Below are 23078 nucleotides of genomic sequence, written 5' to 3'. Positions count from 1 at the left end.
AGGTAGTGATAAGTACAATGATGAAAGAAAAAAAAAAATAGTGGTGTGTTAGTGCCTGGGGAGCAGTCTACTTTCGATTGGTGTCCAGAGAGTTACTCTCTGAGGACCCTGGAGATTTTGATCTGGTAGGTGTGGTGTGGGCCTAAGGACAGGTGTGGTTAACAAGCAAATGCAGGAAATTTGGGAAACACTGACATGACGAGTAAGAGCGAGGGTATGGAGTCAGAAGACGTAGGTTCAAATCCCATTTCCTACACTTATGTAGTTGTGTGACCCTGAGCGAGTTATCAAACTTCTCTGACCTTCTGTTTCCTTATCTATAAAATGGGATAATACTATTGACCTCAGAAGGTTGTTAATAGGGTTAAATAAGATAAAATGTATGAAGTGCCTGACGTACAATACGTGCTCAAGGAGAGGTAGCTATCGTTTGCAACAATAGACCCATCTATCCCTAACTGTAATCTTTTGTCTGAATTACTCAAAAGACAAATCCCAGAAAGGCCACTTACTATGTACTTAATATGGCCACTGAGTAGATTTTTTTGCCTAATGAAACACTTCCTCTTGAAAAATGAATTCTCAAAAGACCTTCTCATGAGCAAGAATGCCAGAGTTCAATGAATAAGTGTCCTAGGGCTCTCTAGTTTAAGCAGGATTAAGATTTGGAAAGGCTTGGCCTCATTTCCTCCCCTATCAAATGGGAGCCTGGCTACTTGCCCTTTCTAAGTCGGGGGTGGGGGGAGGATTTCTGTGACCGAAAGTGATGTGAGATTTTCAAAGTGTGAGACACAAGGGGAACAGTTGCCATGTCAGACTTGAAAGGCCATGACAGGACAGCCTCGGCAAGGACAGCTCCTGATGCACCAGCCTCCCCCCACCCCCACCTCACCCCACACATTGGGAGAAGCTGGCCACTCCTTCCCATTTATAGGCTGAGCTGGTACATAACGGAGAAAAACAAAGTTGGGCAGGAAGCAGACTTTTCAACCAGTGAAGAAACCGTTAAAATCCATCCCTTTGCCCCGATGCCAAAGTTCCGCCTGCCCCACCCAGCCACACTATCAAGGACACACAGCCATCAGAGGGCCCTGGGGGCATTTGTCCCTACTTTATCAAGGACCCATGGAAACATTTCTCTAACTGAAGATAAAGACCTCTCCCCCCCCTCCCTCCCTCCATTCTGTTTCTAGCTACCTACCAGAGGGTTCCTGTCATTTTCTCTCAGTAACAACAGTTCTGAAAAGGAGGTATTTTTTCAACCAGGACTTGAAGTAACTGGCAGAGAGGCAGGTAAGATGAGTTTCATTCATTCATTTGCTCATGCATTCATTTTTTCAATAAATATTTATTGGATACTTACTACCTTCTAGATTCTAAGCTAGGCTCTTGGATTCGATTCTGAGCAAAAGGCGCTTGCAGTCTCTGGGGGAGCCAGACACGCTTGAACCATCACAAAACATAGGACTACAAATTGTGATCCAGACTGGGAGTGACATTAGACAATGGTGGGTCCTGATCTAGTCACGGAGGGTGGGAGTGGGGATTCCTCGAAGAAGTAACACTTGAGCTGAGAGAGAGTGTGTATAATAATTTTCTAGATTTTGCTCTTGCCCTCCAAGTGGGTGTTTTCAGAGTTAAAAAGATACCTCTGGGCCCAAAAGACTTGCTGCCATTCTCTGCCAGTCCTGTTTCTGATACCAAGTCACGATTACTCGGCCCTTGTGAAGGTTAGGATGGAAATGACTTATTGGAATAATAGAGAAGCCAGCATAAACCTGCCAGGACCTCCTTCAAGATTCAGTTCACTTTGCAAAAGTTGCCAGATAAAAGATATTTCCAGATGGAGGGCCATGCAGGAAATACAAATGGAATATTTTTTAATAGCTCTTCCTTTGCAAGATATGACCCAAGGCGGCCTTCTGCAATATGATGGGAAGCACTGTAGCCTGAAAGTTTGAGAGGAGCTGAGCCGGCCCACAAGCAGCCCCCAGGGCCTTTGGAAAGGGGCTGTGGCCTGAAGGAACATTAAAGATGCTCTACTTACAGGAGACCCCCGTTCCTGCCACTGTCCCCCAAAGTGGAGCCTGTGACTGGTGCCTTCTAACTGACAGATTCTCAGAGGAGAGGGCAGATAGATATCTATGCAAGCGTTGAGTTCCTTTAAGGATGTGGCTTTACAAAATAACACACTGCACCCTTTTCTCCTTTCCTTGGAGCCGAGTGGCCTCTTGCAAAGAAAGTCATCTGGAAATCAGGGCCCACCACCACGGACAGAGACCTAAGTGCGTAGGGATTGCCACGGGGGCACCTGAAGAATGTCTCAGGACGTACAGGACTAGCTTCCCCATAACTTTGGGGTTAAATGGGTCCACAGATGAATCTGAGAAGGTTGTGAGCTTCCTGAAACAGTAGGCAAAACCTTGCATGTTGGCCCAGATGTGCACCTAGATGGCCTTTAACTTTGACCAATGTTTCTGATGGTCAGATATGCATAACAAAATTTACCATTGTAACCATTCCCGAGAGCACACTTCGGTGGCATTAAGTACATCTACATTGCTGTACAGCCAGCACCACCATCCGTCTCCAGAACTATTTTTATCTCTCCAAACTGAAGCAATGTACCCATTGAAAAATAATTCTTTCTTCCCCTCAGTCCCTGGCAACCACTATTCTACCTTCTGTCTCTATGAATCTGACTACTCTAGGTACCTCATATGCGTGAGATCATGTAGTCTTTGACCTTTTGTGGCTGGTTTCCTTTATTTAGCATAGTGCCTTCAAGGTTCATCGATGTTGTGCATCGGTCAGAATTTTCTTTTTTGAGGTAGACTAATATTTCATTGCATGCACACACCGTTTTTTAAAAACCCATTCATCTGTTGATGGACACGTGGCTTTCTTCCATCTTTTGTCTATTGTGAAAAATGCTGCTATGAACACAGACATATAAATATCTGCTTGAGTTCCTGATTTCAATGGGGGGGGGTGTATATGCCCAAAAGTGGAATTGCTGAGTCATTTGGTAAGTCTATTTTTAATTTTTGAGGAACCTACATATTGTATCCTATGGGAGCTGCACCGGTACCTATAGGAGCCTTCCCGCCAGCAGTGCCCAAGGGTTCCAGTTTCTCCACATCCTTACCAACACTTGTTATTTTCTGGGTTTTGGTGAGAGCTATCCCAATGGATGCGAAGTGGTATCTCATTGCGGTTTCGATCTGTATTTCTCCAATGATTGGCGAGGTTGAACAGCTTTCCATGTGCTTACTGGCCATTTGTAGATCTTCTTTGAAGAAACGTCTATTCAAGTCCTTTGCCTATTTTTTAATTGGTTATTTGGGTAATTTTTTTTGTTGAACTATAGGAAATCTTTTTATATACTGAATATTAACCTCCCATCAGCTATATGGTTTGCAAATATTTTCTCCCATTCCATGGATTGCCTTTTTACTCTGTTGATAGTGTCTTTGAGGTACAAGTCTTTAGCTTTCACATAGCCCAATGTATCTGTTTTTAATTTAACAATTAAATTAAATATAATTTAACAATTAAACTAAATATAAATAAAATATGACACCTGTGCTTTTGGTTAAAAACTCACTGGCATATTCAATGTCATGTAGATTTCCCCCTAGGTTTTCTTCTAAGTTTTACAACTTTAGTTCCCAGAGGGGTTACCCCCCCCCCTTTTTTAAGCTTACTTTATTTATTTTGATAGAGATATAGAGCAAGCAAGGGAGGGGTGGAGAGAGAGGGAGACAGAATCCCAAGCAGGCTCCGCACTGTCAGCACAGGGCCCAATGCGGGGCTTGAACTCACCAATGTGAGATCATGACCTGAGTCAAAATCAAGTCAGACGCTTAACCGACTGATCCACCCAGGTGCCCCAGTCCCCAGGTTTTTAAGAGGTCTGTGACGGATAATGCATGGGCCATCCTCAATATTGATTCTAGGGACACCTTTGTTTCCAATGTAAAGACCCTCAGGCCTTCCTGAATGTCGATGTGAATCTAGGAATTTGGGATATTGATAACATGGATGTGGTATTTAAAGCCTTTAATTCAAAGGGAATTATTGAGTATCTCCAAATTTATATCAGTACCCTGGAAGCTGGTGAAAATGAAAATCATGGCCTCTCTTCTCCCAGAACATAAGGCACTTCTGAGGTGGCAAGATTGGGCACACACATGAAATCACTGTACTGCCGGGCAGAGTCTAATGAGCACTTCACCAGGCCCTAGAGCTAAGAGCCGTGAGAACTCAGGGAGGGATCAGCTACCTTGAGCTTCCAGGGACAGAGAAAACTCCAGGGTGAAGATGTGACTTGAGCTGGGTCCAGGCTGATGGACAAAACTGGAGGAGGCAGAGAGGACTGGGGACTTAGTAATGATGCACTAATGATTGCCCTTTACTGAACACTTACTCTGTGCCATGCACAGGGTTCTGTCTGCTGTACACATTATCTCAGTTACTTCTTCGAACCCTATATTTAGCATTGTCTCTGTTTTATCATTGCAAGCACTGAAGCTCAGAGATTTGCCTAAGATTAATTACCCAGATAGTAAGTTATGAAGCAGAGGCTGGAAACGAGGTTTATTTATCTCCAAAGCCTTTATTCTTAACCACTCTACTATTCAAGCACCAAAGTTTTGAAACACAGACAAAGCAGACATCCCAGACAGAGAGAACAGGATAAGACAGTGCATAAAAATGGGCACAAACAGGGTGTTTGAGATCAAAGAGGAGAAGCCTGGCTGAGTAGGAAAGTTTAGGCACTAGGGTGTGGAATATAAAATTGAACCCATGGAGTGGGGAGGATCACAGAGCCTTAATGGAAGCATGGAAGGCTTGGTCCTGACCTGCTAGAGGGACAGAATTGCAGCTCAACCTTCTTCCTTCTATAAAAACAAGAGCCCTGGGGTCCCCAAAGTTTAGGCCTTTTGCCAATGGTTACAGGCTATATAGGGAGCCATTGCAAATTCTTGAGCAGGGTGGTGGCAGTGAAGAAAACAGGATTCCAGATGGGTCAGCCTGAGCTTCCGGGGTTAGTCTGATGCATGTGGGACAGCTAAAGGGAGGCAGAGAAAACTGGCAGAAAAGAGCAAGCAGCTCTTTTCATACCTCCTTCAGCAATGGGTATTTCTAGAGAGCATTATCGACAAGACTCCTTTCAACTGAGGTCTGAAGCTTAGGAAAGCAAACATCATCAGGAAGTAGAATCGCCTCCCCCTGCCAGACTCAGTGTCCTCGGCTAGACTTGAGCGCCAGAAAACACAGCTGCCCCAGAAGCAGCCTAGCTCCTCCATCCAATGGAAATCCTGTCTAGATGCAGTGCCTCAAACCAGAGACCTCCAACTCTGAAGAGCCAGTGGCCAAGGCAGGTTCCTCATGCCATCTCTGTATGCTGTTTTCCTGAACATGAGGTTGAGCCAGGCGTCTGTAAGTCCAGCCCATCTGTCCCACGGGGGTTACCAGAGCAGGTAAGGAGGTAAGGCAAGAGTTCCCCAGGCAAGGAGGCTGCCTCCACCCTCCTGCAGCTAAGCCCTTATTGTAGCAGGATCCCGCCTGTGTTCAGCCATGAAAACCCTGCCCTGGTTGACTATCCTCCTCTGAGGTTCTCTCTGCTTAATTAATTCTAAGAATAGCTCCCATCCATTGAGCGCTATGCTAAGCATTTGACATGTGTGATCTCATTTTATCCCTACAACCCCGTGATGAAGATATAATTATCCCCATTTTATACGTGACAGAACTGAGGCTCGGTGCTGTCAAATAATTTGCCTAAAACCATGTAGCTAAAAAAGCCAGGACTAAAAGGCAAGCCAGTCTATCTCCAAAGTCTGTGTCTTTGCTCGTATCATTGGCTGCATTCTACCCTGGTTCGCTGTAGCCACATCTCCTTGTGGGCAGCTGGGGGGGTGAGGGGGCTGCAGTAGAGAATCCAGCTTCAAAGCATTGGCCTTGCTTCCTGACACCACCCATATCTGAGTGTTCCCAGAAGCCAGGAGCCTGATCTCTTTCACAAACCAATTTTTGGGCCTGAATCTGAATGGCATCCGAGACCTTATCTTCTCCTAAAAGTGATGCTCAAGGAAGACAAGATTTTCAAGTTCCTTCTCAACATTTACCCAGAGACCACAGCGCACGCTTTGGCCAAGGGAAGCAGGGCTTCTATTTGTACTTTCATTCATTCGATGAATATTTATCGAGGGCCGCAGGAAAGAGTTTGGATTTCAAATGTGCTGAGTCCCAGGCACTGCGATGTGTCATTCAGGCGAGGCTGTCTCTTTGCAGTTAAAGAGAGGGGACAGCTTGTATGGACAAAGAACACAAGGATAGCTCAGTAAGTCAGCTCACCCAGCAATCTAACTCCCCACTTGAACTCGGAGCAGCAAACAAGTTCAGGGTCCAGCACCCAAGGTGGGGAAGAGTTTGTTGATGGCTGTGGTGAAAGAAAGAGCTGTCGATTCCATGTCTCATTTGCCTTGCCCTTCAAAGGGTCTGAATTATCAATGGGTGTTCAAAGATTTTTTTTTTTAAAGAGAAATATTTCTGTATTTTTTAAATTTTTTTTTTAATGTTTACTTATTTTTGAGACAGAGAGAGACAGAGCATGAATGGGGGAGGGTCAGAGAGAGGGAGACACAGAATTGGAAGCAGGCTCCAGGCTCTGAGCCATCAGCCCAGAGCCCGACGCGGGGCTTGAACCCATGGACGGTGAGATCGTGACCTGAGCCGAAGTCGGACGCTTAACCGACTGAGCCACCCAGGCGCCCTGTAAGATTTTAAAGCTGGAATGTCTGTGTAAGGAGAATCTTCCTCGGAAACTTACTAGGTCCTTTCCAAGCACCTTATGTGTTTCATTTCACAGGGTTACTGTAATGGCCCCTTGAGACAGAAACTCTGACTATGCCCACTTCACAGATGCCAAAACCAAAGTCCAGAGAGGTCAGGCAGTATGTCAAAGGTCAACAAGTACAGCGCTGCTGCGGTTGGAACAGACTCAGGTGAAGCCCCCTAGGGAGGTGCCTCAGAACCCCTTCTGCTCCAAAGAACAAGCCAGGAAGTCACATTTTTGAGGTCCCTTCCACTAGGACATGCTAGGAGCTTAATTCTGCTAAGACCCTGCTGTGGAATTGTGATATCTGGGAGCAATGATTGACCACCCGATCCCGCCTCTTGTCTTAGTTGTAAAAGTGGGTCTAGAAGTTGTTGGAAAGGGGAAAATCAGGCAGCTAAAGTCAAGGATGTAGCTGAAGCAGACAACATAGTAGAGAAGCAATGAAGTGTCAGCAGCTTGCCCAGAACGTAAATGGGTACAATCCTGCATTTCTGGCTGACAAATGTGGGCCCCCCAAGCCTGGGGCTGGTTGATGTCTTACATACACTTCAGCTCTTCCTGTAGCTTTGACTAGCTGGGAGACTAGCTAGTTGTTTCCTGATACAGTGGTGATAACTTCTGAAAGATGAGGTAATAACATCAACTATCATTTCTTTTATTTTTTATTTTTTTTAATGTTTATTTATTTTTGAGATAATGCGAGAGATAGAGTACAGGCAGCGGAGGGGCAGACAGAGGGAGACACAGAATCCAAAGCAGGATCCAGGCTCTGAGCTGTCAGCCCAGAGCCTGACGCGGGGTTCAAACCCACGAACCTCGAAATCATGACCTGAGCCGAAGTCGAACGCTTAACCAACTGAGCCACTCAGGTGCCCCAACAACTCTCATTTCTATGTATTTACTATGCACCATTAGTGTGCAAAGCATTTCCACACACATCATGCTAAAACTCTTAGCACATCCTCTTAAAACTCCTGTGAGGTGATCGCAGTGGCCTCACCCTAGTCCCAACCCTGCTAAGCATTACAACTGCCTCCATTTACAGATATAGAAACTGAAGTTCAGAGAGGTGAAGTAACTTCCTTCAAATCACACAGCTAGTAACCAGCCGAGCTGTGTCTGTCTAACATCTATGCTCATTCTCCTGAGCCTCAGTTGAAATGGATTTTTAAAGACTTTTGGGGGGTCTATTCAACTGTACAGGAAACCTGATTTATTTATTACTAAGATTACTAATAGGTCTAACATTCTGTGAAAACATATCCACCAACTGAAATGTCCTGGGATGAGTTTGGGAGCCAGATGCCTATGACAATTGAATAGTTTAAAGAATTTTGCATGGGAACTGGAGCCATATTAAGACAAATCTTTATTTTTGTTTCTATACGTGAATGTCACAGCTCACAGGCATGTGATACAACTTAGCTTCTAACGATTGGGGAAAAAAATAAAAGAAGTAAATTTTCACTCTTGGCATTTTCCCAATGACATTTGCATTTTCATTTCTATTAGAAGTCCATTTTAGCAAAGAAATGCAGCCTTAGTCACTTGAAACCGCTCTTCCCTAGAAAACAATTGTAAATGTAATAAGCAAAAAGAATAGAAAATGCCAACAGGAAGAAAGCAATCTACCTGAGGTCAGATTCATCATGCCGACTGATTCGGTCTTCCTCTGACATTCACATTCAATTTTAATTTAGAAGTTAAAATTTCTAAATTTTAAGGTGTTCAAGATTAGCAAGGAGAAGGGGCTGGGGTGGGGAAGAAGAATTAAATTGCAATCCCACTGGGTAGGTATAAGTACAGATTTCCCCAACTCTCAAGAACTGTTTTGCATGTTTGAATTGCCTCATAGTTACTGAGTCCCTCTTCTGCATAAGGTATAAGGTTTGCTATAGAAAGATACAGTAAGGTCACAATTGCTTTAAAATTATTCATAATAAAAACACATTTTGAGAGTTGATTCTAAATGTTAAGCTTAAATTTGAGCAATTTAATTGCCCGTTGAATAGAAATGAAATCCCACTGGTAGGCAGTTATTTCTTACAACCACTGTGTGTGAAATTGAAATCTTAAGATACCTTTCAAATATTCACTTTCTCTAAGGAAGTTCTCCCCAAAGAGTTGTGAAAGATAAGAAACTGACCCAAAGTCATAGGCAGTAATCTCTCTTTCTTCACACACTGGGGTCAAAACAGAAGCCTATTATTAAGAGGGAACTTGATGCTCAAAAGTTGGTGGTTCAGAGGTTGCCTTGAGGATATATTTATTTTAACAGCTAACTCGAGCCCCCATACAAACCTGTAACAAGGAAGGTAGCAACTTAACTAATTTAATAGAAGCAAGCAGATGCAAACATATCATCTAGTCACCCAGACAGTGAACACTGAAATGGAAAATGCTCGTATGTTCAGGCAATAGGAAGCGAAGTGATGGGACTCTGCTCCGTTTGCTTTTTAAAACCAGGGAATCATTTATAAATATGGTGAGAAATTCTTATTTTAAGCCCCCATTTCACCTTTAAATTTAATTCCAAGCTCTCCCTATTGATTTTTGAATTTTTTTTTTTTTTAATTTTTTTTTCAACGTTTATTTATTTTTGGGACAGAGAGAGGCAGAGCATGAACGGGGGAGGGGCAGAGAGAGAGGGAGACACAGAATCGGAAACAGGCTCCAGGCTCTGAGCCATCAGCCCAGAGCCTGACGCGGGGCTCGAACTCACGGACCGCGAGATCATGACCTGGCTGAAGTCGGACGCGTAACCGACTGCGCCACCCAGGCGCCCCGATTTTTGAATTTTTAATTTATCTTTTATTGAGGTATAATTGACACACAACATTATATTAGTTTCAGGTGTGCAATATAATGATCCAGTATTTGCATATATTGCAAAAGATCACCACAATAAGTCTAGTTAACATCCATCACCACGGTTACATAGGTTTTTTTCTTGTGATGAGAACTTTTAAGACTTGCTCTCTCAGCAACTTTCAAACATGCCACACAGTATTATTATTAATTAGAGTCACCATGCTGTACATTATATCCCCAGGAGCTATTTATTTTATAGCTGAAAGTTTGTACTTTTTGACCACCTATACCCATTTCACCTGCCCCTTTCCCTCGCCTCTGGCAACCACCAATCTGTTCTGTATCTAAGAGCTTGTTTTCTTGTTTTTTAGATTCCGCCTATAAGTGAGTTCCTATGGAATTTGTCATTCTCTGATTTACTTCTCACTTAGCATAATGCCCTCAGGGCTCATCCATGTTGTTGCAAATGACAAGACTTCATTCTTTTTAATGGCTAGGTAATATTCCATTGTGTGTATATGTATACACACACACACACATTTTCTTTATCCATTCATCTGTACAAGGACAGGTTGCTTCCATATCTTGGCTATTGTAAGACATAAGACTGCAATGAACGTGCAGATGCATATATCTTTTCAAGTTAGTTTTTTCATTTTCTTTGGATAAATACCCAGAGGAATTGCTGAATTAAAGCTCTTTTTAAACTCTCCCAATGATGTGTTTTGCTATAACACAGCAGCTGCCTTTTATGTGCACTTAATGTACATTGAGTGCTTTCCATGCATTTAATCTCCTATCTGTCATCACCCCCACCCCATTATAAGCTCATGTGCCACATTTTGCATGCATTTACTCTTTTAATCGTCACAACAACTGATGCAATGGGTTCCAGCATCCCCATTTTACAGATGAGGGTATTGGGAGTTTAAATTCTTGCTTTTAGCCCAGGTTCACACAGGTGGGAAACTGGGTTAGAATGTTGACAGTCTGACTCCAGAGCCACTACCCAATTCTTTCTCTTCAGATGAAGTAACTTTCCTAGGCCATGCTAGCTGATAAGGGCCTAAGTGAAACCCAGGTAGCTCTGGCATTTAACCACCACACTGCCTGGCTATAAGTAGGTAAACTGCTAACCACGAACTATAGGTTTATTTTCATTTCTGATTGTAGAGTGGTAAGTTACATATTTATCACATAATTTGGACTTGCCTAAAATGTCTAGGGAGTTTCTTTTTTCTTTCTTTCTTTCTTTTTTTTTTTTTTTTTTTTTTGTTAAAAGCAAGGGTCTGATCAGGACAATATGTTTTTATATACTGAAGGCCTTGACTGGGACCCAAAGCTGCTCTTCGGGTTTCTTTCATCACACACACACACACACACACACACACACGCGCGCACACGCACACACACAGCACAGTGTTAATTATACCCATTAGGGACCCCCACCTTGCACATGGAGGCAAGAACATGACAAAACCATGCACACAATGGTAAATTCTGGTTTATACTCCTGCAAAGTCAGTGAGGATCGGCTCTGAACAGGGAAAATGAAGTAATCAGGAACTCAGTTCTGACTTCAACCACCAACCTTTCAAGGTAATCTCATCCAAGTCCTTCAACGTCATCTTTAAAATGGGAATAAAATGGCTATGACCATGATCCAGACTGTTTATATAAAACTATGAGTTCTGAAAGTATTTGGTAATTTCCTCTTTACAAGACTGGTGACTGGGATCATGCACAAATAGACCTTTAATAATCATTTCTGAAAAATAATAATTTCTGAGTATAATAATTTGCAAAGAGCTCTGATAAGGCCCAAAGTTTTTCCGTACAGAAGGACAAACTATTAGCCTCCTCCTCTTCCTAGACTTTGTTTGCCTTTGTGGTTGGAAGGGAAACCAGAACTCCAAAAGTCTGGCTTCTTTCTCTTTCCCTGATCCACGGCAAAATAGTACTGCTCCCAAATACTGTTCTTGATCATTGGAAAGGCACTTTTCTCTGTGCAGAGTATTACTGGCACTTTCCATGGGGGCACTTTCACCGCAGGAGTCAGATTTTTGAAAGATGCTGAGGGATGGAATTCTGCCGCCAGCAGATGGAGAGGAGACTCAGACCAGCGTGGTCCCTCCCAACCACCCCCCCACCTCCGGGATTAGCTGCCCCTGGCACTGCTCAGGCGTACCCAGCCCGTGCGGTCCCTGCTCGCACAGCACCAGGCTCCTCTCTGGAGCGCGGACGCAGTCACAAACCCGCAGCCAGCAAGCAGAGCCGCTCTGTCCGGGGCAGCCCCGCGCACGGTGTCTGAGGACCTGGGACCTTGAACCCCGGACGGGCGCGAAAGCCACTCGGGACGCTGGCATTTCTGTATGTGCTTATCTCATGTTCTTGTCTTTTCTTTCTTCCTTGAGCGGCCTGCTGGTTACTTTCAGTCTTAGTTAACCAAAAGGGAAACGCCGAAGGGGGGCAGCCCTGAAGAACGATTTAGAGGCAACCCAGCCGCCTCTGTAAGGAGAGGTGTTCACTGAGCGACTCTGCCTGTCCCCGACGCTGGCCCCTTTAAGAAGCAAGTCAGTCCTGATGCTGCTGCTGTTTGTATTGCTAATCCCCAGGAGCCCCGTTAAAAAAAGGGGGGGGGGACCGGGCAGCTGTCTCTTTAAATGTGATTTCCTTCTATTGTATTTGAATCGTGATCAGGAAAAAGGAAATGAAACCAGAGACAGAGGGAAGCTGAGCGAAAATAGACCTTCCCGAGAGAGGAGGGAGCCCGGGGAGAGAGGCACGGTCCCCTCCCCGCCCCCAGGCCGCCGCCCCCTCCCTGCCCTCGGCGGCGAGCCGCGCGCCGCGACCCGGGCCATAGGTGCGAAGGACTCGGGGCGGCCGGGCGGGCGCGCACGATCCCCGCGGGCGGCGCGGAGCCGGCGACAGCGCGCAAGCCGAGCCGGACCTGGCGGTGGCGGTGGCGGCGGCGGCGGCGGCGGCAGTGGCGGCGGCGGGACCGGGATGGAAGGTTAAGTCCTGAGCAGCAGCAGCAGCAGCTGCAGCCGCTGGGGCCAGGCTGCGCGCCCCGGTCCCCGCCTCGGCCGCGGCGCGCCGGCAGCCCGGTGATTCGCTCTCTCTCTTTGGCGTTTGAAGGGAGCGCGGTGACTGTCCTTGAGCGCGGAGGGGCGAGCTCGCCGCCGGAGCGCCGGAGCAAGAGGAGGTGCAGGAGCGGCGGCGGCGGCGGCGCCCGAGCACCCGAAGGGGTCCGAGCCCCGGCAGCCGGCCAGCCCCGCGCCACAAAGGGAGCGCCCCCGCCGCTTGGCACGCCACCTCCCTCCCCAATGTCCTCAGCCATCGAGAGGAAGAGCCTGGACCCGTCTGAGTAAGTGTGGCTCCCCTGCCCCTGCCACCCACGGTGACCACGGCCTCGCGCCCCAGGGCTGCAGGGTGGCGCGGGCGGCGGGCGAGGTTTCAGGTGCGCGCCCGCAGCGTGCCCTTGGCTCCCTTCGCCTGGAGCAGGGCTCCCCCTTCCTCGCGGGTGGCTCGGGGGGCACTGGGAGAGGGGCTGGGCCACCAACGGCAGGGAGAGGGGGTCGGCCCGGCACCTCTGCGGGCCCTTCTCGGCTACCCGGGACGCACCTCAAAGCCACCGCGGGCCAGAAAGTTTACACCGGAGCAGGCACAAGGGGAGATTGGAGGTGCGCAGGTGCAGTCCCGAGAGCGTGCCGGGCTTGGTTCTACTTCCTTCTCCCCCCTCGCTTTCTCGGTCCCCATTCTCTTTGTCCATTTGATCCTGGAAAGGGGGACATTCCAAGCGGAGGCCTCCCGAGTCCCCGACGGCCCCCTTTGCGGTGCGCAGGTGGGGCGGCTGCCAGTAGCGCCAGGGACCCGCGGGCGAGGAGGTCCGAGCGTCCACCTAGCAGCTCTCTCCGGTCACCAGAGACTTTCGAGCCCCTAAATCCGGAGTTAATTGGATACATGTATTTCCCTCTCCCTTGGGGTCCACTGATGGGGAGGCCTGTGAACCTCAAAAGTTAGTGCACCATTTTGTGTATAGGTGAACTCTGGGGAGCGGTGTCTCATAGCATTTTTCACGGGCTCCAAAGGGTTTGGGGTCAGGGAGCCAGAGCTCCAATGAGCATTTGCCACATTTGTTTTCAGAGCCTCGTCCTGGTTTGGAACGTTCCCCTATTCCCAACCTATACCTCCAAACCATTCTTTAGCGTTAACAAGGGGAGAAAGGGTTGTTTGAGATATCATTTTCCCGTCAGCGCAAATGCCCTTTTAAGATTCATTAGCTGTCTGGTATTGAGAATTTTTATTCCTTTGAAGTCCCCATCTAATCCTTTGAAGGGATTTGTTACACAGACCAAAGGAGCTGGTTAATGACTTGTCCATTTGTGCTTTTAAGACGCATTTGTCTTCTCTTTTCTTTTCTTTTCCTGCTTTAAAGGAACTGTGCTTTCCTGATTGAAGTCTCCCCCTCCCCCAGTTTCAGCCGGCTATGGTGTTTATGTACGTGGGTTTTATCCTCGTTACCAGCATAAACACTCAGCATGCTCTTATAAAATACAGGAAGTACCATGATCCAGTGAGAATATAAACATCACTGTTGAGTCTTGAAGGCTCTCACACCAGTTCTACAAGGGGCTAGGTTGGTTCTAAGGAAAACACAGCTTCCATAAATAAGTTCTCGGGAGAAAAATAACATTCATTTTTAAAAGAACCTATCTATGCAGATGCAGGGTTTACAGGGTGGTCTGTACCACCACCCCCCCTTTTTTTTAATCAATCTGGAATGACAACTTAGCCCTGAGTTTTCAGAGTCTGAGCAAGACCACAGTAATACAATAAGAGTGAATGGGATGAATTGGTGCCTAATGCCTTTTCGATCAACAGAATTTAGCCACTAATCCTTTTATTGGAAGATAAATCTGGAAGTTTCAGTTCCCTGAAGGTTTGCCCTTTTCAAAGTTTGTGCTTTTTCACTGTGATTACTTACTCAAAGCCAACGTGGGCCTTGACTATCAGCATCTCCAATTTACAGATAGAAGCTTGCCTAGGCATTTGCAAATGAAACATTTAGACAGAAAGCCAGCCAGGATTCACCAATGGATAGATTTCCTCTACCAGGCATTGGGTGGCCCCTACCGCTTACCTGTGAGTAACAAGAGCAGATCATTTTAATTCCAGGCAACTTTGCACCAGAAAGGTGAAAGTTCTCCTCTTTCACAGTTGGTTGGCAGCATCAGCATCAGGGCATCCAGCATGGTCGAGGTTCCACGAGTGTTTCTGGAAGCCCGAGTAAGACCATGGGCGGTGGGAAGAGAGGACATGTGCTTCTGAGCTGACACATGTGAAATGCTGGGGATATTATCTTTCAGAAGGGAGAATGGCAGTCCTTATGTATAACCTGTGGAAACAAAGAAAAGCAAGTCAAGCTTCAGTGAATTTTTACAACTCTTTAAAGTCTTCAGTTTAAGAAAAAAACTGACTTGGGTTTCACATTTTCTTATTCTAAGAAGGAATCATCTTATGAAGGACCCTTACACTTGGTCTATAAGGCATTGACTTGGTTTCAGTATTTCTAAATATTCACAGGGAGGTGACCACTTTAACGAGGCACCTGGAGTTGTCAGCGTGCGTGCGTTACAACACTGATCACCTGAGTCTCATCGTCCCTAAGTATAATTGGTGCTGAGCTCTATGGGCACAGACCAATCAGGGCACAAGGTTACCTGGCAAATTAGTGTCAGCTAGAAATAGGAGAAAGATTTATACCCTCAAGGTATGGAGGAGGAAACTCCCTTTGGGAATTGCACAATCGGAAGCCAGTCCATTTTTTAAAGCATAATAGATTAAAAAAAAAAAAAAAAGATTTGCATTTGAGTAAGGTTCAAAAGAGCGCTTGTTAATTGTTGCAGATCAACAGGTATTAGGTTTTTCCTGTATCCCATTCGGTGCTGGAAATGTTTCTTTCCACTCTTATTTTCTTTTGGCAAATAAAATTATTTATTTTAAAATGTAAAACTAGAATATTCAGATTCCAGGGAAGCAAAGTGAACTGGAGGCACTGTCTCACCTTTTAAGGAGGGAACACGTATCACAGGCTCACTGTTAGCAAGCCTGGATGGAGATTTCAGAATCTGTTTAATTGCCGTATACTCTTGAAAATAATCACTGCCCCTTCCTCATTTTCTTTCCTAAATCAGCTTTATCCAAATCAGTTTTGCTGTTGTAAAAATTTTCACATGCAGAAAGGTCTATTTAATGGCCTTTATAAGTCTAACAATGGCCTTAATACCTGGGATTTTTCTCCAAGGGTTCATTCAGTAATAAAGATGAGATGTGGAATTTCTGTAAAATATATATGTATACATATATGTATATATATATATATTAATGATAATGAGAATTCCTATTATATCCTGATGGCATTTTTATTTGGGAAACAAAACAACCTAAGATAATTTTTTTATCACTTTCTTTTTTCTTCCTCACTTCTGCTCTTTGTGCGGTTGGGAAGGGCTTGGGTTAGGATGGCAGGTCCATTCAACAGGGAATTTGTAGAGCTTTAGCGCTCTGGGTAGTGGGCTGTCCCTGAAGCAAGTAACTCTTTTAGCCTGGAGTGCCTCCCCTGAGGTTTGGCAGTGCCCTTGAGTCTAGGCATGGGAGGAGGAAAAGAAGGAGAAATGCCAAGATACAGGGGAGAGTAGGAGGGGAGAGTGGAAAAAAGAAAAAGACAGCAGAGAGGCCCAGAAAGTGCTGGGCGGCAGGCAGGGGGCACAACCCCGCCCCCCCTTCCCCGTGGGGTGTACCTCTTGGTGCCTTGCATTTGCTTCTATAGCATGGAGGGGGAGAGACGTAGCTCCCTCCAGGCCTGACTCAGGCTAACGGGGCCTCTTGGCAGTTCAGCCTCAGGATGTGGAACCCCGTCCTTTCTCCTGATGTCACCAACAGGCACCTAACTGTCCAGTTCGGCCCAGAGCGGTTCCTGACCCCCGGTGCTTGTCATGTGGTTGTCCCTAATGCTTGGTCTTCTCTCCAGGGAGCCAGTGGATGAAGTGCTGCAGATCCCCCCGTCCCTGCTGACATGCGGTGGCTGCCAGCAGAACATTGGGGACCGCTACTTCCTGAAGGCCATCGACCAGTACTGGCACGAGGACTGTCTGAGCTGCGACCTCTGCGGGTGCCGGCTGGGCGAGGTGGGGCGGCGCCTCTACTACAAGCTGGGCCGGAAGCTCTGCCGGAGGGACTATCTCAGGTACGCTATGTCCATGCCTGGGGCCCTGAGCAGGGAGGGGACAGTCCACAGACCATCTGAGTGTAGGTCCACCTCTTCCGCTCAGGCTAGAGGCTGAGCCTAGCTGCCCTGTGCAGAGAAGTAGTTGGCATCTCCTTCTGCTGGAGGAGCATATTCTGAGGGACGCATTCCTCTGTGCTAAAATACTAGTTTTTGAAAGGTGAGAGAATGATAAACATGAAATGCTGAATAGAAGTCCCCTGGGGGGGGGGGGCATGGTGGGGCACAAGGACTGGGGAGGGGTATGCATGTTGGTCCGGAGGATCCAGGAGTGCTGGAGTTGACCAGTTTGAGGGTAGGTTCTTAGGAGCTCATTGAATGCTTCAAAACATATATCCAGGTTGTAAATAATTTTTTGTAGGACCCCAATATTATATGATGAGACATTTCAAAGCTCCAAGCTTTTTTTTTTTTTAAGTTTATTTATTTTGAGAGAAAGAGGGGGACAGAGAATCCCAAGCAGGCTCTACACTGTCAGCACAGAGTCCCACGCAAGGATCCAACCCACCAACCATGAGATCATGACCTGAGCTGAAATTAAAGAGACAGACGCTTAACTGAGCTACCCAGGCGCCCGGGAAAGCTCCAAGCTTTTGACTGTGACAGGGCAAAGGCTCTGAAGTCAGCTGTAGGTGTGAGTCCCAACAACACAGCATTCTAGCTGTGTGACCTCGGGCAAGCTACTTACCCTTCCCCAGCCTTGATCTCCTCATCTATAGAAATGGGGATAATAGCCGCACCTACTTCCAAGGACGCGGCGAGGATTAGATGGGGTCATACGCGTAAAGTTCTTGGCCTGGTGCGTGAACGTCAAACAGATGTTACCTGCTCTTGCAACCAACCCTCATGACAGGATCATCGAGTCTTTTCCTACCTAATGAACAAAAGATGGGAGAACGGAAGGAAAAATAGGAACTCTAGGACACCCACTGAGACAGGAGCTAAGGACATCTCTGATGCTCCGGGTCACGCTGTTGGCCATGTGAGTTTCCCAGCACTCAAAGAGTGCCTTGGTTCGGAATGTTCTAGCATTTCCAGTTTCATATTAGCTGCCGTGCAGGTAACTCTGTGCCCTCTACTGTCAGATCTGTTCAACTGTATAGCTGTCAGTTTTTTGCCATCTTCCTGGGGCACAGGGTCTGTGGAGCATGCAGCCGTAATACATTAGGACCACCCAACCCAGGGAAGCTTGTTTAGACTCCAGTGCCCTTGGCGGCCAGGCTACCTCTGCCTCCCAAACCTGCCCTCAGAGCATTTTTACATTAAAAAAAAAAAAAATGCAGGCAATTCCACGGTGAAGGAAGCTTATCTGTTTACCCAGACTGATAGAATAAGTGCCTTTTATTCCCCCCTAAATTCTCCAATAAAGTCCTTGCAAACTTGGTGGTTCAGAGAAAATAAGTAGAGTTTTCAATGATCATGATTATAATTGTGGTCCATTTTTTATTAAGTTACAAGAAAATGGAACTGGGATAAACAGAGACCTGATTTTGCCGGCTACCAGTTTGCCAAAAGTCAGTGCAGAAAGCAGACGGGTAAATGATCCCCATTGGGCCCCCTGACTACATCCCTGTCAAATCATTTGAATCTTATTAAATAGTGCAGATAGAGTAAGGTCAAAAGAGCCCCAGCTTCTCCCTATCTCTGTGGTTTTATATAACATTCAAGAATAAACCCAGTGCTGCCTGGGCTTGTTAATCTTTTGCATTTTTAAAAAGAAGAGGGGAAAAAAAAAATTGTCTGGGAGAACCCAATGTTAATTAACTTGTGTCTTGGTGACACGAAATAATTCTTCTCCCTGCTACATTCCTAGGCAACATGTTAATTAACTCTGTGTTAGTGCAGGCGGTTCCAGCCATCCTTTAATATTTATATTATTGTTATTAAAATGGGCAGGAGAAAGCTTAAGACATTGACACCTCTTGACAGAGGAGAAAAACCGTCTTTGGCTCCAGGAATGGTCCTTTAGCCATGGACTTGCTTACTTGCATTCTTCACCTATCTGGCAGTCTTTTAAAGAGGCAAGTTGGGGTGGGGTGACTCTCTGGGGGTTCTGTGATGGGGTTCAGTCTTCCTCCCGCCCCCCCACCCCGTCCCAGGAGAACTGCTCCTCTTGAGGATTTCCCACAGCTGACTCGCCTGTTACAGTCCTTTTCAGACATTTAGCTTCAAATATTTATGAGATCTCCAGTGCCGACCTAAACCCTGATGCTGCTGTGTTATGTTGCTGGGAGGGAACCTAATCGTAGCTGTTAATGTCAGTGCTGGGCCCAGATTCCCTCGGATCCCTTTCTACCAACTTTTGTGTGCAGTGCACCCCACTCCACAGTGGTTTCACTTGCAACAGCCAACGGTACCTCTGTTAGAGCCAGAAGTGTGCCCACTGCCCCCCAGACCCCCAGCGGACCTTGACGTTAACCAATGACTGGCACTGCAGGAGCACCAAAGCCTTGCAGCCTTGCCTGGAGCCGGCAGACCTGGAGACATACCCCAGAGTCCCCGTGCCATTGGCCCAGAGCCCCCCCTCCCCCACCCCGGGGTCTTTGCTGGAGATTACAACTTTGCTTGTCTGCCTCCCCTTCTATCTGGCTTCCCTTGCTGCCTTACCAGTTTCCCCTGAGAATACAGCCTTAATAATTCCCCTCCTCGGGGTCTGCTTCAGGGATATCCAGCCTAAGGCACCAGTTCTTGAGGTGAATGCTCAAATTAGATGTCAAGTCCTGGTTTATTTTTCCTATTAGTGGAATCTCAGAATACCAGAGCTGGAAGGGGCTGCAGAAACCTTTTCTCCCAGTTCCCTTGCTTTTACAGCTTGAGACACAGAAGCCAGAAGAGAGGATGTCATTTGCTCCAGGGCACCTGGCTAGTTAGACCTGAGCTTGCCTCCCAAATATTAGTCCTTTGTCCTTCCCCTCATTAACTGCCTGATGTGTATTGTAATTTACCCCCAACTTCCCTTTAATAAATGCTCTCCTTCCTTAAGGGTCACACACCCCAGGCGTTGGCTTCATTCCACGCACACTGTTTTGTGAGTCGTCTATCCCTGCTCAGTCCCAAACTCAACTTACTGAATAGTCAGAAAACCAGAACTGTCTTTCCACTCTGTGACCTCCAAGGTGGCAGTTTCCTACAGCTCCGCCATCTGCTACGTTGGGATAAAATGTTCTTCCCCCTATAATGAGTTTGCTCCCACGTGGTGCCTTGAAAACACTTAGAGAGCTTCAAATGCAAAGCAGGATTCAGGGGGAAACTAGCCGGGCCCTGGCTCTAACTCTCAGCCTTTTACCCACAGACCCGCGTCTTCTTGATTCCGTTAATTCTGTCCAAATGTTTCAAAATTTGTCAATTGCTCCTGTCTCCCCCATAGCCTCTCAGAATGCACCAATTGATTCTCTGCTATTCTGAAGTTAATAAGAACTTCCAGTAAGAAGCATTTGCCTAAAACTGTCCAAAATGTTTTATGTGGAAAGGACCTGCTAACATGCCATGTTAGCAGGCACACGTGAAAATGACCTCCTGTAGCAGGACTGCGCCATTGGGAATACACCTGACGTGTTATAACCAATGTTGGCTTAGCCTTTGATCGTTGGTGCTTTGACAGTGCTCAGTTTGATCCTTCTCATAATGGGGTAGATGCTGTGGTCACTGCCATTTCAGAAGCTCAGGGAGTCTGAGGTCCCACTGAGGCCACTCAGTGCTCTGCGCTGTAGTCTTGGACTGAATCTGGGTCTTCTGATTCCAGTACTTGCGCTATTCCACTCTCACAGGCTGATTGCAAAACCTCAGCCTGCATCAGAATCACCTGGAAGCGCTCCGTAACCAGACTGCTAGGCCTCATCCCCAGAGTGTCCCAATCAGGAGGCTTGAGAATGTGCATTTGTAGCAAGTTCCCATTTCTAGCAAATGCTGCTGGCCCCAGGACCACGGACAGCTTAAGAACCATTGCACTGAGCTCCACCATGTTGCCTCTCCCACCTTGACATTGAATATTGCTCGAAATAAGTGACTGATTGAGACTTAGGGGAGTCTTGATTTCAGCGTCAGAAGAAAAGTTTCTCCAGAGATTCATACCAATGGAGCAGCAAGGACCTTGAAGTAAGCTCTGCCATTCAATGTGGAAAGATGCCGCTTATCTCCCAGATTGTTGAGGCACAGTTAACTGTGCTGAGTGTCTTCTATCCAGCTCTCACTGTCTCCCAGAAGCCGGGGCCCCAACGAACAGTCATGCAGAGGTGGCCATTTTAGCGTATGGAGGAGTTTGAGACCAGCCCTCCCCGTGGGTGGAATCAGTGGCTGTTGACATGAGAGAATCCGAGAGCCTCAGAAAGATGCCCATTTCATTGCATTCCTGGTCAGTTCCCTCTCAAAAGGTCCCCAGGGGTTTACTCCAGCTCTTCTTCTAAAATGAAAGTTCCCCTGGGAAGGGACACACAGTACTGCCTAACATCTTAACTTAAATCACTTCAGCTAGGCACTTCTCCACAGAAGAGGGGCCTGGGGCAGCCTGGACCGGTGGCCACAGAGAGGGAGAGCTCAGAAAAGGGGCATGTTATGCCAAACACAAATGCCATGGGTTGCAGCCTCATACCACAGTCCCTCCTTCCCTCTAGGAAAGGCTCTGTGAGCCTCCCTGGACCCACCTTGTCCTTTCTTCCTGACCTGTTGGAAATTGAGCCTCCTGTGTGGAACCCATCCTCAAACCCTTTCTTCCAATATTGTCTCTGCCACCGTCTTCTTAGCTTTTCTTTCTGTTTTTTCCCCTAGGCTTTTTGGCCAAGATGGTCTCTGTGCATCCTGTGACAAGCGGATCCGTGCCTATGAGATGACGATGCGAGTGAAAGACAAAGTGTATCACCTGGAATGTTTCAAATGCGCCGCCTGTCAGAAGCACTTCTGTGTGGGCGACAGATACCTCCTCATCAACTCTGACATAGTGTGTGAACAGGACATCTACGAATGGACTAAGATCAATGGAATGATCTAGGCCTGAGTCCCCCAGCATTTCTGAGGGGTGTTTCACTGAAGTCACTGTCTCCGTAGGGTCTTCACTCTTGGGCACTCTGGGGATTGGAGGGTGGGATGAGGCATTTCTTAGGGGATGGTGGACCCTCTCTGGGCACCAAGCCACAGCATCCAAGTGACATAATACAAGGGACAAGACTTAACTATGACAGGATGATCAGACTTTAGGGAGAACTTATGGACAGTGGCCACCGCCTATGCATAGTCACTGATAAGATTAGTAAAGGAAAGGAGTGTTGGGCAGGCAGGTGCGTGCCATCATCCTAGAACTTCACACTTACGGAGAGGGACGTGTGCAAAGGACCTTGACCCTTGACAATTAGAGATGTGCAATTGATTTCTTTTCTTCCTGGCTTTTATGACAGCCCTGCTCCAATCACTGTCCTCCACACAAGGGAAGGACAGAGACGAGAGTGGCCATCCTTTCTTCTTGGCCACCTTCCCAAGGCCTTAAGCTTTGGACCCAAGGGAAACTGTGTGGAGACACATTTCAGTTGAGAATGGAAACTGCAACTTTTAACCAAACAATTATTTAAAGCAATGCTAATGAATCACCGTTTTTAGACACCCTGGTTTTGAGGTGAGGAGTTCCACAGATTGTTTCTATACGAATGTAAATCTAAAAACAAAAGTTGTTCAACTATTTTATTATCTTAGATTATATCAAAGTATTTGCTGTGTGTAGTTAAAAAAAAAAAAAACTCTGCAGACAATAAAAATGACAGACTAAAATGAAGTGTTGTTTGCTTGATTATGACTTAGAATTTGGGTTGGCAGGAAAATGACTTTTTATACTGTAAAGGAGAAGTAAATAAGCAATTTACTTTTAGGTCAGATAAAAACTTCCCATTTATTGCTAGGGTTTATATGAGGCAGGCACGTTTCTGTATTACTAGCAATTATATAACAGGTCATCATGTAGCTCAGAGGGATGTAGAATAATTAAATTGTTATTGTAAAATGAGCATTTCACTTCAGCATTGTATAGAATGAACGGAAGGCAAGATCATTGCCTTTGGGAAACCTGTAACCTAGAAAGGACACAAATACATAAAACAGATTCCCTTTGGGAGAGAAGGTAATTACCTAGCTTGAAATGTGGCAAAGATG

General features: G+C 46.4%; 1 protein-coding gene across 2 annotated transcripts; it reads left to right on the top strand.

Moving 5' to 3' along the window:
• Positions 1-1016: 1016 nt before the first annotated feature.
• On the top strand, positions 1017-22704 carry LMO2 (LIM domain only 2). Of its 2 annotated transcripts, none has more exons than XM_043580912.1 (4): positions 1017-1293; positions 12797-13025; positions 16692-16907; positions 21711-22704. In XM_043580912.1, exons 2-4 carry the CDS (start codon positions 12985-12987, stop codon positions 21928-21930), a joined length of 477 nt encoding a protein of 158 aa, XP_043436847.1. In that variant the 5' UTR covers positions 1017-1293; positions 12797-12984; the 3' UTR covers positions 21931-22704. The 2 variants fall into 2 exon arrangements, with proteins under 2 accessions (XP_043436847.1, XP_043436846.1); XM_043580911.1 differs by lacking the exon at positions 1017-1293 and adding an exon at positions 11837-12028.
• The last annotated feature ends 374 nt before the right edge of the window (positions 22705-23078 follow it).

The sequence above is a fragment of the Prionailurus bengalensis genome, chromosome D1 (genome assembly GCF_016509475.1).
Source record: "Prionailurus bengalensis isolate Pbe53 chromosome D1, Fcat_Pben_1.1_paternal_pri, whole genome shotgun sequence".
In the NCBI taxonomy this organism is placed as follows: Eukaryota; Metazoa; Chordata; class Mammalia; order Carnivora; family Felidae; genus Prionailurus; species Prionailurus bengalensis.
Note: the sequence above shows the minus strand (reverse complement) of the source record. Positions and strands in the feature narration are given on the sequence as shown.

Excerpts from the sequence above, each read along its gene's own strand:
- LMO2 (XM_043580912.1), top strand. The coding sequence starts at position 12,985 with ATGTCCTCAGCCATCGAGAGGAAGAGCCTGGACCCGTCTGA. Across the intron at positions 13,026-16,691 it reads AAGAGCCTGGACCCGTCTGA|GGAGCCAGTGGATGAAGTGC; the intron begins GTAAGTGTGGCT and ends TCTTCTCTCCAG. Across the intron at positions 16,908-21,710 it reads TGCCGGAGGGACTATCTCAG|GCTTTTTGGCCAAGATGGTC; the intron begins GTACGCTATGTC and ends TTTTTCCCCTAG.